This window comes from Oncorhynchus gorbuscha, linkage group LG23, assembly GCF_021184085.1.
Source record: "Oncorhynchus gorbuscha isolate QuinsamMale2020 ecotype Even-year linkage group LG23, OgorEven_v1.0, whole genome shotgun sequence".
Lineage (NCBI taxonomy): Eukaryota > Metazoa > Chordata > Actinopteri > Salmoniformes > Salmonidae > Oncorhynchus > Oncorhynchus gorbuscha.
The window spans coordinates 28,750,913-28,766,619 of NC_060195.1; the positions used below are offsets into that span (position 1 = coordinate 28,750,913).

At 43.9% G+C, this 15,707-nt stretch overlaps 1 protein-coding gene across 3 annotated transcripts in view; it reads left to right on the plus strand.

Moving 5' to 3' along the window:
* slc34a1a (solute carrier family 34 member 1a) overlaps window positions 1-14,746 on the plus strand; it is a 29,292-nt gene extending 14,546 nt beyond the window's left edge. For all 3 annotated transcript variants that reach the window (XM_046322835.1, XM_046322831.1, XM_046322832.1), the window contains exons 8-14: window positions 1,993-2,088; window positions 2,391-2,511; window positions 3,139-3,306; window positions 3,641-3,757; window positions 12,121-12,245; window positions 12,850-13,119; window positions 13,310-14,746. In XM_046322835.1, coding sequence (XP_046178791.1) covers window positions 1,993-2,088; window positions 2,391-2,511; window positions 3,139-3,306; window positions 3,641-3,757; window positions 12,121-12,245; window positions 12,850-13,119; window positions 13,310-13,627 — 1,215 coding nt within the window. In that variant the 3' untranslated portion in view covers window positions 13,628-14,746. The remainder of the gene's footprint in view (window positions 1-1,992; window positions 2,089-2,390; window positions 2,512-3,138; window positions 3,307-3,640; window positions 3,758-12,120; window positions 12,246-12,849; window positions 13,120-13,309) is intronic.
* Window positions 14,747-15,707: the final 961 nt, after the last annotated feature.

A 15,707-nucleotide genomic window follows, 5' to 3' on the forward strand; every position in this document is an offset into this window, starting at 1 on the left:
ACCAATGAGAGCGTACAGGTCGCAATGGTGGGAAGTGTATGGGGCTTTGGTGACAAAACGGATGGCACTGTGATAGACTGCATCCAGTTTGTTGAGTAGAGTGTTGGAGGCTATTTTATAGATGACATCACCGAAGTCGAGGATCGGTAGGATGGTCAGTTTTACGAGGGTATGTTTGGCAGCATGAGTGAAGGATGCTTTGTTACGATATAGGAAGCCGATTCTAGATTTAATTTTCGATTGGAGATGCTTAATGTGCGTCTGGAAGGAGAGTTTACAGTCTAACCAGACACCCAGGTATTTGTAGTTGTCCATGTATTCTAAGTCAGAGATGTCCAGAGTAGTGATGCTGTACGGGCGAGCAGGTGCGGGCAGCGATCAATTGAAAAGCATGCATTTAGTTTTACTTGCGTTTAAGAGCAGTTGGAGGCCACGGAAGGAGAGTTGTATGGCATTGACGCTCGTCTGGAGGTTAGTTAACACAGTGTCCAAGGAGGGGCCAGAAGTATACAGAATGGTGTCGTCTGCGTAGAGGTGGATCAGAGAATCACCAGCAGAAAGAGCAACATCATTGATGTATACAGAAAAGAGAGTCGGCACGAGAATTGAACCCTGTGCAGAGTGTAGAGAGCCACATGCATGGAAATATAGATAAACTTCTCCTTCATGCAACCGCTGTGTCAGATTTCAAAATGGCTTTAAGGCGAAAGCACACCTTGCGATTATGTTAGGTCAGCGTTAGTCACAGAAAAACATCCAGCCATTTTCCAAAGAAGGAGAGGTGTCAGAAAAGTCATAAATAGCGTTATAAATATTTACTTACCTTTGATGATCTTGATCGGAATGCACTCCCAAAAATCCCAGTTCCACAATAAATGTTTGTTTTGTTCGATAAATCCATCATTTATGTCCAAATACCTCCTTTTTGTTCACGCATTTAGCCCAGTAATCCAAATGCATAATGCATGATCACTTGTTCAGACGAAATGTCAAAAAAGTTATATTACAGTACGCAGAAACATATCAAACGATTTATAGAATCAATCTTTAGGATGTTTTTAACATAAATCTTCAATAATGTTCCAACCAGAGAATTCCGTTGTCTTTAGAAATGCAATGGAATGCAGCTACCTCTCACGGGCGCACGCGTGATCAGCTCATGGCACTCTGCCAGACCTCTGGCTCAAACAGCTCTCATTCTCTCCTCCTTCACAGTAGAAGCCTCAAACAAGGTTCTAAAGACTGTTGACATCCAGTGGAAGTCTTAGAAAGTGCAATGTAACCCCATAGACACTGTATATTCAATAGGCAATGACTTGAAAAACTACAAACCTCAGATTTCCCACTTCCTGGTTAGATTGTTTCTAATGTTTTGTCTGCCATATGACTTCTGTTATACACAGACATCAATCAAACAGTTTTAGAAATTTAAGAGTGTTTTCTATCCAAATATGCTAATTATATACATATTCTTGCTTTTGGGCCTGAGTAGCAGGCAGTTTACTCTGGGCACCTTTTTATCCAAGCTACTCAATACTGCCCCCCAGCCCCAAAGAAGTTAACTTATCATACATGTATTAACCAGTCATTAAACTCATAATACAATATAAAAAACTGTCAATATAACACCTAATGAATACCTGTCATGAACATGTTGGCTGGGCTCCCCCTGTTGGCTGGGCTCCCCCTGTTGGCTGTGCTCCCTGCTTATGCCATCAAACTCCTGCAACTTATCCCGAATGTTGCTTCCGGCCTGGTGTTCAACCTTCCCAAGTTCTCCCATGTCACCCCACTCCTCCGCACACTCCAATGGCTTTCACTCGAAGCTCGCATCCACTACAAAAATATATTTACTATGACTGTGATATATGGTTGTCCCACCTAGCTATCTTAAGATGGATGCACTAACTGTAAGTCTATCTGGATAAGAACATCTGCTAAATGACTCAAATAAAATAAAAGTAAACAACCAATCTGTCTTGTCTCCATCAGTTGGATAAGCAGGTGATCACCGGCATCGCCATGGGAGATGAGAGGATGAGGAACAGGAGCCTAGTGAAGAAGTGGTGCCACACCGGTCTAGTTACGGTACAGACCCTCACCACATCACGGTCTCAACACTGTCACGGCCAACACCATCATTATCATGACTGTCACCACCGTCACTCTTGAGCCTGTCACCCCCACCAGCTGTTAAGGCTTTGGTGTGATAAGCTCTGTCGCTGATGAGACTTTCTCTGTCACTATCACAGTGATTTATGAATATACTGTCTGTGAATGACAAGACATAAGGCATACAGTTTGCTATGTTTATCTTCTCTCTACCTTGCACTCTCTCTCCTATCTATCTTATATGCTTCTAAACTCTCTCCCATTCTCTTTTCTATCAGTCCTCTATGAATATCAGCATCCCTGGTTCTGACAACTGTAGCTCCGCCCACCTCTGCTTGCAGGAAGGTGACATCACCTGGACCACTCAGAATCTCCCCTCCGAGGTTAACATCCAGAAATGTAAATCCAACATAAATTACTTACATTAAAGTGACATACGTATAGTTTTATATACTATTTTTGACATCACACTTATTTTACTTATTATTTCTTTAGAGGTTATTAGATTATTTTTAGATTTGGGTTATTTATAGTTAATTTTAATTGTTTTAGCAGAATAAGAAGTTTATACATATGTAGAATCTCAATTTCAGCTAGTTTGCTACAGCAGGACAAGAATCCTGCAGCAACAAGAAATGTGAATTATTATGTGAATTATATTTAATGGATATTTTTGTAGCGCATTTTTTGTTGGGGCAAATCAAATCTGACATTTCTACAAACTTTAGAAGAATTGTAAAACCTTGAATACACTACACGTTTGCATTTCCTGCTTAGCAGGAACATTTTCAGCAAAAAAAGAGTGCTCAAGTTAAGATCCTACATCTTAAAGAAAATAATGCATGCCATTTAGCAGACACTTATCTCCAAAGAGACTCACAGTCATGCGTGCATACATTTTTTACACATGGGTGGTCCCGGGAGTCGAACCCACTATCCTAGTGTTGCAAATGCCATGCTCTACCAATCGAACTACAGACAAGAACATTGTTGTGTTATTTGTCGGGTGCTCCTGGTTTTCCCCAGGTAGGCATCTGTTTGCTGATGCCCATCTGTCAGACCTGACGGTGGGGCTGATCCTCCTGGCCGGCTCCCTGGCCCTGCTCTGCACCTGCCTAGTGCTCCTGGTCAAGCTGCTCAACTCGCTCCTCCAAGGTCAAGTGGCAAAGGTCATCCAAAAGGTCATCAACACAGGTGGGTGCCGGTCGGAGATAGATTGCAAGATTTTTTTACATACAATATATGAGAATGCCAAGTCTGAACATACTAAATATAACCTCCACTAGCAATACATTTTAGATGGACAAGACAGACAGACAGACGGACAGACGGACAGACGGACAGACGGACAGACGGACAGACGGACAGACAGACCTAATCAGGGTTGTCACTAGTTACCACAGTAACAAAGTCTTAATTATGTCTAAATCCAGCCTACTTCTGAAATCCACTAGCAAGATTTACAGACAGACAAGAAAGACAGACAGGTAGACCTAATCAGGATCTTGCTCTAACCATTTCAATGTAGACTTGCCGTATCCGTTTGGCTGGCTGGCGGGCTACCTGGCCATGTTTGTGGGAGCAGGGATGACCTTTGTAGTGCAGAGCAGCTCTGTGTTCACCTCTGCCCTGACACCACTTATAGGTGAGTGACCTCTGGCTAGGGGAACATCTACCTACCCCATTCTTGCATGAATAACAATTAAAACAACATTTGTAGGTTTTCTGTAATGATTGATTGTGATTGTTATAGACAGAATAATCATAGATAAAGGCCATTTATCAATTTGGTTTATTCAAATCAGTTGTTCAGGGGGGAGAAGAGAAGGTCAATAGTTTGGACAAGACAAACATATTCACATGGGTTATGAAATCTATTCTTAGAAAAAGCATTGATGTATACCTGAAATACATAGCCTACAAACACAATCTATGAACTCACACAGAGACATACATTCTAGTTTTATCTCATTGCTGACATGCTGGTCCAGACTAAAACATTTACATTTAAGTCATTTAGCAGACGCTCTTATCCAGAGCGACTTACAAATTGGTGCGGTGCATTCACCTTATGACATCCAGTGGAACAGCCACTTTACAATAGTGCATCTAAATATTTTAAGGGGGGAGGGGGGGTGAGAAGGATTACTTTATCCTATCCTAAGTATTCCTTAAAGAGGTGGGGTTTCAGGTGTCTCCGGAAGGTGGTGATTGACTCCGCTGTCCTGGCGTCGTGAGGGAGTTTGTTCCACCATTGGGGAGCCAGAGCAGCGAACAGTTTTGACTGGGCTGAGCGGGAACTGTACTTCCTCAGTGGTAGGGAGACGAGCAGGCCAGAGGTGGATGAACGCAGTGCCCTTATTTGGGTGTAGGGCCTGATCAGAGCCTGGAGGTACTGAGGTGCCGTTCCCCTCACAGCTCCGTAGGCAAGCACCATGGTCTTGTAGCAGATGCGAGCTTCAACTGGAAGCCAGTGGAGAGAGCGGAGGAGCGGGGTGACGTGAGAGAACTTGGGAAGGTTGAACACTAGACGGGCTGCGGCGTTCTGGATGAGTTGTAGGGGTTTAATGGCACAGGCAGAGAGCCCAGCCAACAGCGAGTTGCAGTAATCCAGACGGGAGATGACAAGTGCCTGGATTAGGACCTGCGCCGCTTCCTGTGTGAGGCAGGGTCGTACTCTGCGGATGTTGTAGAGCATGAACCTACAGGAACGGGCCACCGCCTTGATGTTAGTTGAGAACGACAGGGTGTTGTCCAGGATCACGCCAAGGTTCTTAGCGCTCTGAGAGGAGGACACAATGGAGTTGTCAACCGTGATGGCGAGATCATGGAACGGGCAGTCCTTCCCGGGAGGAAGAGCAGCTCCGTCTTGCCGAAGTTCAGCTTGAGATGGTGATCCGTCATCCACACTGATATGTCTGCCAGACATGCAGAGATGCGATTCGCCACCTGGTCATCAGAAGGGGAAAAGGAGAAGATTAATTGTGTGTCGTCTGCATAGCAATGATAGGAGAGACCATGTGAGGTTATGACAGAGCCAAGTGACTTGGTGTATAGCGAGAATAGGAGAGGGCCTAGAACAGAGCCCTGGGGGACACCAGTGGTGAGAGCGCGTGGTGAGGAGACAGATTCTCGCCACGCCACCTGGTAGGAGCGACCTGTCAGGTAGGACGCAATCCAAGCGTGGGCCGCGCCGGAGATGCCCAACTCGGAGAGGGTGGAGAGGAGGATCTGATGGTTCACAGTATCGAAGGCAGCCGATAGGTCTAGAAGGATGAGAGCAGAGGAAAGAGAGTTAGCTTTAGCGGTGCGGAGCGCCTCCGTGATACAGAGAAGAGCAGTCTCAGTTGAATGACTAGTCTTGAAACCTGACTGATTTGGATCAAGAAGGTCATTCTGAGAGAGATAGCGGGAGAGCTGACCAAGGACGGCACGTTCAAGAGTTTTGGAGAGAAAAGAAAGAAGGGATACTGGTCTGTAGTTGTTAACATCGGAGGGATCGAGTGTAGGTTTTTTCAGAAGGGGTGCAACTCTCGCTCTCTTGAAGACGGAAGGGACGTAGCCAGCGGTCAGGGATAAGTTGATGAGCGAGGTGAGGTAAGGGAGAAGGTCTCCGGAAATGGTCTGGAGAAGAGAGGAGGGGATAGGGTCGAGCGGGCAGGTTGTTGGGCGGCCGGCCGTCACAAGACGCAAGATTTCATCTGGAGAGAGAGGGGAGAAAGAGGTCAGAGCACAGGGTAGGGCAGTGTGGTTTGTGAGATAGCATGTTAATATACCTTAGAAAGACAGCAGGCAGGTATAAACAAGTACAATCAGATAAACATTGACCCACTTCACATCACATAGTTTAATGAAGCCAGAGTAAAACTTCCTCATGCATCTTCATTTGATATATGGTTTGAATATTTACAAAAACATGAACAATGGATTAATAGGTATTTTTTGGGGTTATCATCAGGTTAACCAGTTATGCAAATCTCAGTAAGGCACAGCATAAATCACATTTCTTAAATCAAAGGGAATATTTCATTGGCTGATATAACAATAAATGGGTGTAAATCTTCAGTTGATCAGTGACTTGTAAGTCACATTGGAATCATACTGTTCTCCGGCTGGATGTTTCTGGATGTGAAAGCGTAGAGGAATGGATCCAAGCAGCTGTAGGTCAGAGATCCAACAATTATCCAATTGGATTCCCAGAACCCTCTCATAGCCTTATCCCCCACAAAAATGGCTGCCACTCCCAGCACATTCATGACATGGTGAGGAGTGCATGGAATGATGAAGGTCACAATGATGCTGGTCACTAACCTAGTCATCCTGGGGCTCCTGAAGAAGGCTGTTTGGTTCACCTTTCTGTGGAGGTGGATGTAGGCGGTGGCCACGAGAAGGGAACAACAAGACCTGTCCTCCCTGCCCCTGACCTGTCCTCCCAGTCTGACCCAGCTGTGGGGGTAGAGAAACAGGAGGTAGCATTGAATGCTCAGTAGTGTCACAGTCAGCAGGCTAGCTTGGAAACTACTGAAGAATAGCATGGAAGTGTGATCCTCTGTAGCTCAGAAACTAGAGCATGGAGCTTGCAATGCCAGAATAGTGGGTTTGATTCCTGGGACCACCCGTACGCAAGCATGACTATGTCGCTTAGAATAAAAATGTCTGCTAAATGGCATATATTCTATATGAACATACAAAGAGACAGGGTTTCATCCATATAAACCACAGTTCATGGACCCATACAAGCAGGGTGATGAGGTAAAGTAGATCAGAAACAGTCAGCATCTGGCTCAAACTGGCTATATCTTGGTTTTAGCGAAGGACAACCAATCACTGGGATGTTCTTGGGAATGCTGATTAGGCAGCAGAGACATGGCCGCGCTAGGCTGTCATATAAAGTACTGTTCTCATCTGACAGGAGGTACAGTACTCTGAAGAGCTGTTTTTCTGTCCAGTGAATTTGCTATCCAAATATAGTCTTAGGGAGTTGGTAGTTATGGAAAGGCCCTGGTTAGATGTTGTGTGTCAGTGGGACTTTGCATGGGCCCTCTGAATATCCTGAACTTCTTATGTGAAACCACCGATGACGATGTGTTTATTTTAATTTAACTGGAGAATGTTGGATAACCAAGCAACCAATGAACTATCAGAGTTGTTTCTGCTCTAACACATGGAAAGTAAAATCAACCCCTCATATCGATTTCATATCTGATCTCTGGAAAATTTTAGGAAATGGAAATGGAAATGTTCTTTCATTTATAATGTAAACAATGTACATTATCCTAATATCACAGAAGGTTGTTGGCACCTTAATTGTGGAGGGTGGGCTCGTGGTAATGGCTGGAGCGGAATTGGTGGAATGGTATCAAATACTTCAAACACACGCTTTCTATCTATTCAATGCCATTCCATTTGCTCCGTTCCAGCCATTATTATGAGACGTCCTCCCCTCAGCAGCCTCCACTGCCCAATATTTCATACTTATATTTGCATCTAAGACTCAGTCTAAGACACATTATTCCTCATTTTGACGGTGTGCAGATCTCTCTCTTCTTATATTTCAATTACCTTCAAATACATTCTTAAATAAGTATTTAGCCAAAGTTTGTTTGAAAATAGTTGAATATTGGAATGTATTTTCAAATACATTTGGAAAGTATTGGCATGTATTTAAACCTACTTCTAATTTAAGTAGTTGTAGTGGGCTGTGTATTTGAAAATACTCAAATGCACAGCAAATAAGTATATCAAATACAAATACTTAAGTAATCATACATTCATATATTACACTGTTGAAAAAACCAATGAGTGTCTGGAAATTCTACAAGATTGTGGCTTTCGGATGACTGGTCAGTGGTGGAAAAAGTACACAACTGTCATACTTGAGTAAAAGTAGAGATACCTTAGTAGAAAATGTCACACAGTAAAATACTACTTCAGTAAAAATCTAAAAGTATTTGGTTTAAAATATACTTAAGTATCAAAAGTAAATGTAATTGTCACGACTTGTTCGGGCGGCGTTCGGCAGTTGACGTCACCGGCCTACTAGCCATCGCCGATCCACTTTTCATTTTCCATTTGTTTTGTCTTTGTCTTACACACCTGATTTCAATCCCGCACTAGTTTATTATTTACCCTCTGTTCCCCCATGTTTGTTTGTGAGTAATTGTTCGTTGTAAATCGGTCCGTTTTTGTTGGCTCGCTATATTGCTTTGTATTTATGTATTTTTCAGTAAAAGACGTTGATTACTCATATCTGCTGTCCTGCGCCTGACTCTTTATACCAGCTACACACAGGACCTTTACAGTAATTGCTAAAATGTGACTGACCGGATCGATTCGGTCTTACGTAGCAAATCAAATCAAATTGTATTAGTCACATGCGCCGAATACAACAGGTATTTCACCTTACAGTGAAATGCTTACTTACGAGCCCCTAACCAACAGTGTAGTTAAAAAAAATACGGATAAGAATAAGAGATAAAAGTAACAAGAAATGAAAGAGCAGCAGTAAAAAATAACAATATATACAGGGGGGTGTGGGTACAGTGTCAATTTGCGGGGGCACCGGTTAGTTGAGGTAGTATGTACATATAGATAGAGTTATTTAAAGTGATTATGCATAGATGACAACAGAGAGTGGCAGTGGTGAGGAGCAATGCAAATAGTCTGGGTAGCCATTTGACTAGCAACATTTGAAATGGTGTTTTTTACATTGGATATACAGTAAGTAGAGACTCAGAGCTAGAAAATTGTATATCATACACTATAGTTGAGGAACAATGGGAAAGTCATTCTTCTTTGAAAGTTGATAAACTCAGTCTCCGGCTCAAACTGGAACGATTATGCTTTTAACGAAGGTTGAATATCACTGCGATGTTCCCTGGAACTCCGATCTGGAAGTAGAGAGACAGGACCACGCTAGAGGCTAGATGTCCACAGTTCCAGGAGAAGGCTGAAGGACTGAGGAAGGAAGTAGAGAGACAGGACCACGCTAGAGGCTAGATGTCCACAGTTCCACGAGAAGGCTGAAGGACTGAGGAAGGAAGTAGAGAGACAGGACCACGCTAGAGGCTAGATGTCCACAGTTCCACGAGAAGGCTGAAGGACTGAGGAAGGAAGTAGAGAGACAAGACCACGCTAGAGGCTAGATGTCCACAGTTCCAGGAGAAGGCTGAAGGACTGAGGAAGGAAGTAGAGAGACAAGACCACGCTAGAGGCTAGATGTCCACAGTTCCAGGAGAAGGCTGAAGGACTGAGGAAGGAAGTAGAGAGACAGGACCACGCTAGAGGCTAGATGTACACAGTTCCAGGAGAAGGCTGAAGGACTGAGGAAGGAAGTAGAGAGACAGGACCACGCTAGAGGCTAGATGTCCACAGTTCCAGGAGAAGGCTGAAGCACTGAGGAAGGAAGTAGAGAGACAAGACCACGCTAGAGGCTAGATGTCCACAGTTCCAGGAGAAGGCTGAAGGACTGAGGAAGGAAGTAGAGAGACAAGACCACGCTAGAGGCTAGATGTCCACAGTTCCAGGAGAAGGCTGAAGGACTGAGGAAGGAAGTGTTGGAGGTGGAATAGTTTAAGGTGGACAAATTGCTCCATTTCTAACAGAGAGATAAACAGACTGGTTGACTGGGATGAAGTCAGCTCCATGTTTAGACCTCTGCTCTACCAGAGGTGGTACTGAGTTAATGACATCAGACAGTTTTTAGAACAGCTGGTTTTCTGTCATGTGAATATTTCCTATTCAAATACAGTCTCAGTGAAGTGGTGGTTTGGGAAAAGCTCTGGTTGGATGTTGTGTGTCAATATGTATTTTCATGGAACATCTGAATATACTGAACTCATGACACCACTGATTATCTTGTTTGTCAGTTCATCTTGAATTTTCTAGTTAGAATCTTGGACAACTTTTGGACTGGAATGTGGGTTCCTATTCGAACTTGAAACATATTGGGTGGATGAGTGTTGTTATACTTGTTCAGATGATGGGCTACACATTGGTGGTGTAAGCCAGTGGTTCTCACACTGTACCAGTATCACCAATATGTACCTTTGTATGTGCATTTTACCTGTAAGCCTATGATCTCGTGAATCTTCTCAATTACACCTGGTTTAGAACCACTTGTGCTCTATGTCTGGTGTGTGATTGGAGGTTAACTTAACAGTAATGCTATTGGTCAAAAACTCAGATTTTGAATCCAAACAGTCAGATGTTAAAAAGGGGTACCAGATTCATTGTCTCTTTCTACTTGTTCCTGACCTATGCTGATGCAATACACTCTCTCTTTCTTTCTCTCTCCACCCCAGGGGCTCTTGCAGCATGGCTTTTCAGGCTATGACTTCTCTCTCTCACTCTCTCACTCTCTCTCTCTCTGATGATGAAGATGATGCCTAGAATAATGCCTTGTAATGCTTCTGAATGCTTTGTAAATTAAGCTTATGTGATTTCACTCATTTATGTGATTTCACTCATTTTACAATGATATTAAATCTCTGACTTTGATGTAGACAATTCTTATTCATTACTTGATAGTCTATTCATGTAGCTCTTTAATGCTGCAATATGTCACTTTTTGGGTGACCCAACCATATTCAAATTTAAATGTGAGTTAATAGATCTGTCATTCTCATTGAAAGCAAGTAAAAGAAGCGGTATATAATGTATGTAATATGTCCCCTATTTCTATGCTTCCCATGCAATATGTTTGGTTATATTTCACAGTGGTTTAGATGGTATAATGATTCTGTACACTATAATTGCTTGTTTTGTCACATACACTGAAATTAGGCAAACGTACAATTTTAGCAACCAGGAAATGGCAAAGCGACTTCTGTATAGTGCACCTTTAATAGTATTGGTTGCATATTCCTATTCATCCTTTATCTTTGTGGAGTCAGATATACCTCTTAATAGACTTTGTCCATTCATGTCATAGTCTTATTATAGGTCGCATGTAAGAAGTATATAATATACACATACTGTATCAAATATTACCCCACTACAATGTAAGGGGTGAGTTAGCCCCTCTACAAATATTACACCACTACAATGTAAGGGGTGAGTTAGCCCCACCACAAATATTACCCCACTACAATGTAAGGGGTGAGTTAGCCCCTCTACAAATATTACCACTACAATGTAAGGGGTGAATTAGCCCCTCTACAAATATTACACCACTACAATGTAAGGGGTGAGTTAGCCCCACCACAAATATTACCCCACAACAATGTAAGGGGTGAGTTAGCCCCTCTACAAATATTACACCACTACAATGTAAGGGGTGAGTTAGCCCCTCTACAAATATTACACCACTACAATGTAAGGGGTGAGTTAGCCCCTCTACAAATATTACACCACTACAATGTAAGGGGTGAGTTAGCCCCTCTACAAATATTACACCACTACAATGTAAGGGGTGAGTTAGCCCCTCTACAAATATTACACCACTACAATGTAAGGGGTGAGTTAGCCCCACCACAAATATGACCCACTACAATGTAAGGGGTGAGTTAGCCCCTCTACAAATATTACACCACTACAATGTAAGGGGTGAGTTAGCCCCACCACAAATATTACCCCACTACAATGTAAGGGGTGAGTTAGCCCCTCTACAAATATTACCACTACAATGTAAGGGGTGAATTAGCCCCTCTACAAATATTACACCACTACAATGTAAGGGGTGAATAAGCCCCTCTACAAATATTACCCACTACAATGTAAGGGGTGAGTTAGCCCCTCTACAAATATTACCCACTACAATGTAAGGGGTGAGTTAGCCCCTCTACAAATATTACACCACTACAATGTAAGGGGTGAATAAGCCCCTCTACAAATATTACACACTACAATGCAAGGGGTGAGTTAGCCCCTCTACAAATATTACCACTACAATGTAAGGGGTGAGTTAGCCCCTCTACAAAGTAATTAGCATAATCGCTATCATCTTACAGCAGACACGCTTTTCTGTGTGCCACATGAACAATGATGAACCCTGCTCCTGGTTTGCAGGTATTGGTGTGATCAGTCTGGAGAGGGCCTATCCACTGACTCTGGGCTCTAACATCGGCACCACAACCACAGCCCTGCTGGCAGCCCTGGCCAGCCCTGGGGACAAACTGGCTGCTGCCATACAGGTATGGACCGTTTGGGAATCACTTATTTCGTAAAAGGCTTTATTCAGAGTAACTTATATTCAAATAAAAGGGCTGAGAAATAGCAAAAGATACCTTTCCCCCAATGTCCACCTAATACCGTCCATCTTGTCTTTCCTCTCAAATGTCCATCTAATACCGTCCATCTTGTCTTTCCTCTCAAATGTCCATCTAATACCGTCCATCTTGTCTTTCCTTTCAAATGTCCATCTAATACTGTCCATCTTGTCTTTCCTCTCAAATGTCCACCTAATACCGTCCATCTTGTCTTTCCTGTCAAATGTCCATCTAATACTGTCCATCTTGTCTTTTCTCTCAAATGTCCATCTAATACTGTCCATCTTGTCTTTCCTCTCAAATGTCCACCTAATACCGTCCATCTTGTCTTTCCTGTCAAATGTCCATCTAATACTGTCCATCTTGTCTTTCCTCTCAAATGTCCATCTAATACTGTCCATCTTGTCTTTCCTCTCAAATGTCCATCTAATACTGTCCATCTTGTCTTTCCTCTCAAATGTCCATCTAATACTGTCCATCTTGTCTTTCCTCTCAAATGTCCACCTAATACTGACCATCTTGTCTCCAGATTGCTCTGTGTCACTTCTTCTTCAACATCCTGGGAATCCTGCTGTGGTACCCCATCCCTGTGACACGTGTCCCTATCCGCATGGCTCGTGCCCTGGGTGAACGCACCGCCAAGTACCGCTGGTTCGCTGTCCTCTACCTCCTCGTTTGTTTCCTGCTTCTCCCGTCCCTGGTCCTAGGCCTCTCATTGGCTGGCTGGAGAGTGATGGTGGGAGTGGGCGCACCATTTGTGGGTGTGACTGTTTTCATTGCCTTGGTGAACCTGATGCAGGTGGGTTAGACATACTGTAATCAGCCATTCTTGGAGAACATTGGAAGTCGAATTGATAATGGAGACTGTACATTTTTACGAAGATTTTCTAATCAACTTTCATTGTCATCCAAGAGTGGTTGAATAGTTCAGATGTATCAAATTTGATTGGTCTATGGTTGGTTGGTAACAACATTTCTCTGTGCTGCAGGCTCACAGCCCCGGCCACCTGCCCGCCCGTCTCCAGAGCTGGGACTTCCTGCCTCGCTGGATGCGCTCCCTAAAACCCCTTGACAGGGTCATCACCAAGGCAACTGGCTGCTGCAGCACTGGCCAAGCAACCGGAGACGACCAGGCGGCGCCCATTAACGCGGTAACGGCCCATGTTGACCCCAAGATTGCATCCGCCCAGAGGAAGGCTGACCTGGCGTATGATCACCCCGTCTTTGAGTTCCTGGATGAGACGAAGCCAGGTGTACCTGTGTTTAAACTGAAGGGTCTGGAGAGGTGTAACAGCACACCCCTCTAAAGGAGATGGGTCTTGGTCTGACATGGGAAGGGTTGGTTTAATATTTTCTATTTAATCTCAGGAGTGCACTGCTCTGGGCCTCAAAGGCCATAGAGTGTTCTGGTCCTTGGTTTATAATCTATGATTGATTTCTGCCAGCTGTGCAGTCTCTCTATAGCCAATCAATGACACAAATTGATAAATGAAGTGCCTGGGAGATTACTGTACAGTATAAAGCCCAGAAGGAGATCTTATAGTTCTTGAGGACTGGAGTTGTTCACCCTCTTCTGTGAATATGTTTTATTATCATAGTGAACCAGACTGGATCCAGTAATCCAGTAAAAATGGGACCAGCTATGCTAGTTAACATTGGTGCTGGTCCAATGAATTTGTTTATTTTCGAACTCTGTCACATGGAATTATTATATTGTCCTAACCAGTATATTTTCGACCTAGCCAGTATCTAGTTCCCTAAGTGGGGTTGGGATGGATAAGCACTCCAAGACATCCCAGTGGAATCAACGAGGGCTCACTTCACAGATAATCTAAACCAGATGGGCGTACATGAGATGAATGTGTACTGTGTGGGTTAGAATATTCATCGTAGGTGTGTTTTTATAAGTCTGTGTAAATGTGTCTGTTTGTGGGTTTGCTTATGTGTTCGTCACACACGCGTGCACCTACTCTAGCAAATGTAGCATCACAGAAGTCAGTTGATTATGCAGAAGAAGATCAGGCTTCAAGCCCCTTGATGATGCTGTTCCCTGTAGGGAAGAAATACTTTACTTGCACTTTGGGAACAGAATGAACTGTTCAGATTAACAGGGTCTCTCTTTGCTCCATGAACAAAACAGAGTGCAGAGTGTGCAATGATATGAAACACTGAAAGGAACGTGTTTGTCAGACAAGGGTGGAAAAAATATTGAGAAGAAATTCCAAGATACTAATAAAGTGCTTGCTACTGTATAATACAGCTCTCTGTATATGCCATTGATCGTTTCCTTGACAAGTGTCTATCTAATGATATAGCCACATTTATATAAAACAATGATATCTTGTCAAACATTGTGTACATACATTTGATTGACATATCGGTAGCCAGTCCCTTCAAATAAAAAAAGCAACCATAAGCAACAAAAATCAAGAGAAAAACACTGTCTTTGTCGTGCCATGTCTGAAGTCATAGCTAAGTCAGTATTGCATCGTATAGCTACAAACCTGTGTTGTATTTTAGTGGGCAAAACAGTAGAACAGTTTCTAAAAGGTTATGCTACTTAAACTTCCCAATAATAACACAGAAGATCATTTTCCATTTAGAACGTCTACTTTATTTCTGGTTACTCAACATGACCCTAGACTCCTCCACATCATCCATCCCCCCTCAGGATCCCTCCACCCTGTCACCCCATCGGTCATTCAATCAGTAGCCCTCCACCCTGCCACCCTGTCAATCATTCAATCAGCAGCCCTCCACCCTGTCACCCTGTCAATCATTCAATCAGTAGCCCTCCACCCTGCCACCCCGTTGATCATTCAATCAGCAGCCCTCCACCCTGCCACCCTGTCGATCATTCAATCAGTAGCCCTCCACCCTGCCACCCAGTCGATCATTCAATCAGTAGCCCTCCACCCTGCCACCCCGTCGATCATTCAATCAATAGCCCTCCACCCTGCCACCCTGTCGATCATTCAATCAGTAGCCCTCCACCCTGCCACCCAGTCGATCATTCAATCAGTAGCCCTCCACCCTGCCACCCCGTCGATCATTCAATCAATAGCCCTCCACCCTGCCACCCCGTCGATCATTCAATCAGCAGCCCTCCACCCTGCCACCCTGTCAATCATTCAATCAGTAGCCCTCCACTCCACGCCGGCTGTGAGTTACTTTCCACCCTGTCCTCTACCCTCTAACCCCCACCCTGTCAGTCCCCTACCCTCACCCTGTCAGTCCCCTACCCTCACCCTGTCAGTCCCCTACCCTCTGACCTCCACCGTGTCAGTCCCCTACCCTCACCCTGTCAGTCCCCTACCCTCCAACCTCCACCCTGTCAGTCCCCTACCTTCCAACCTCCACCCTGTCAGTCCCCTACCCTCCAACCTC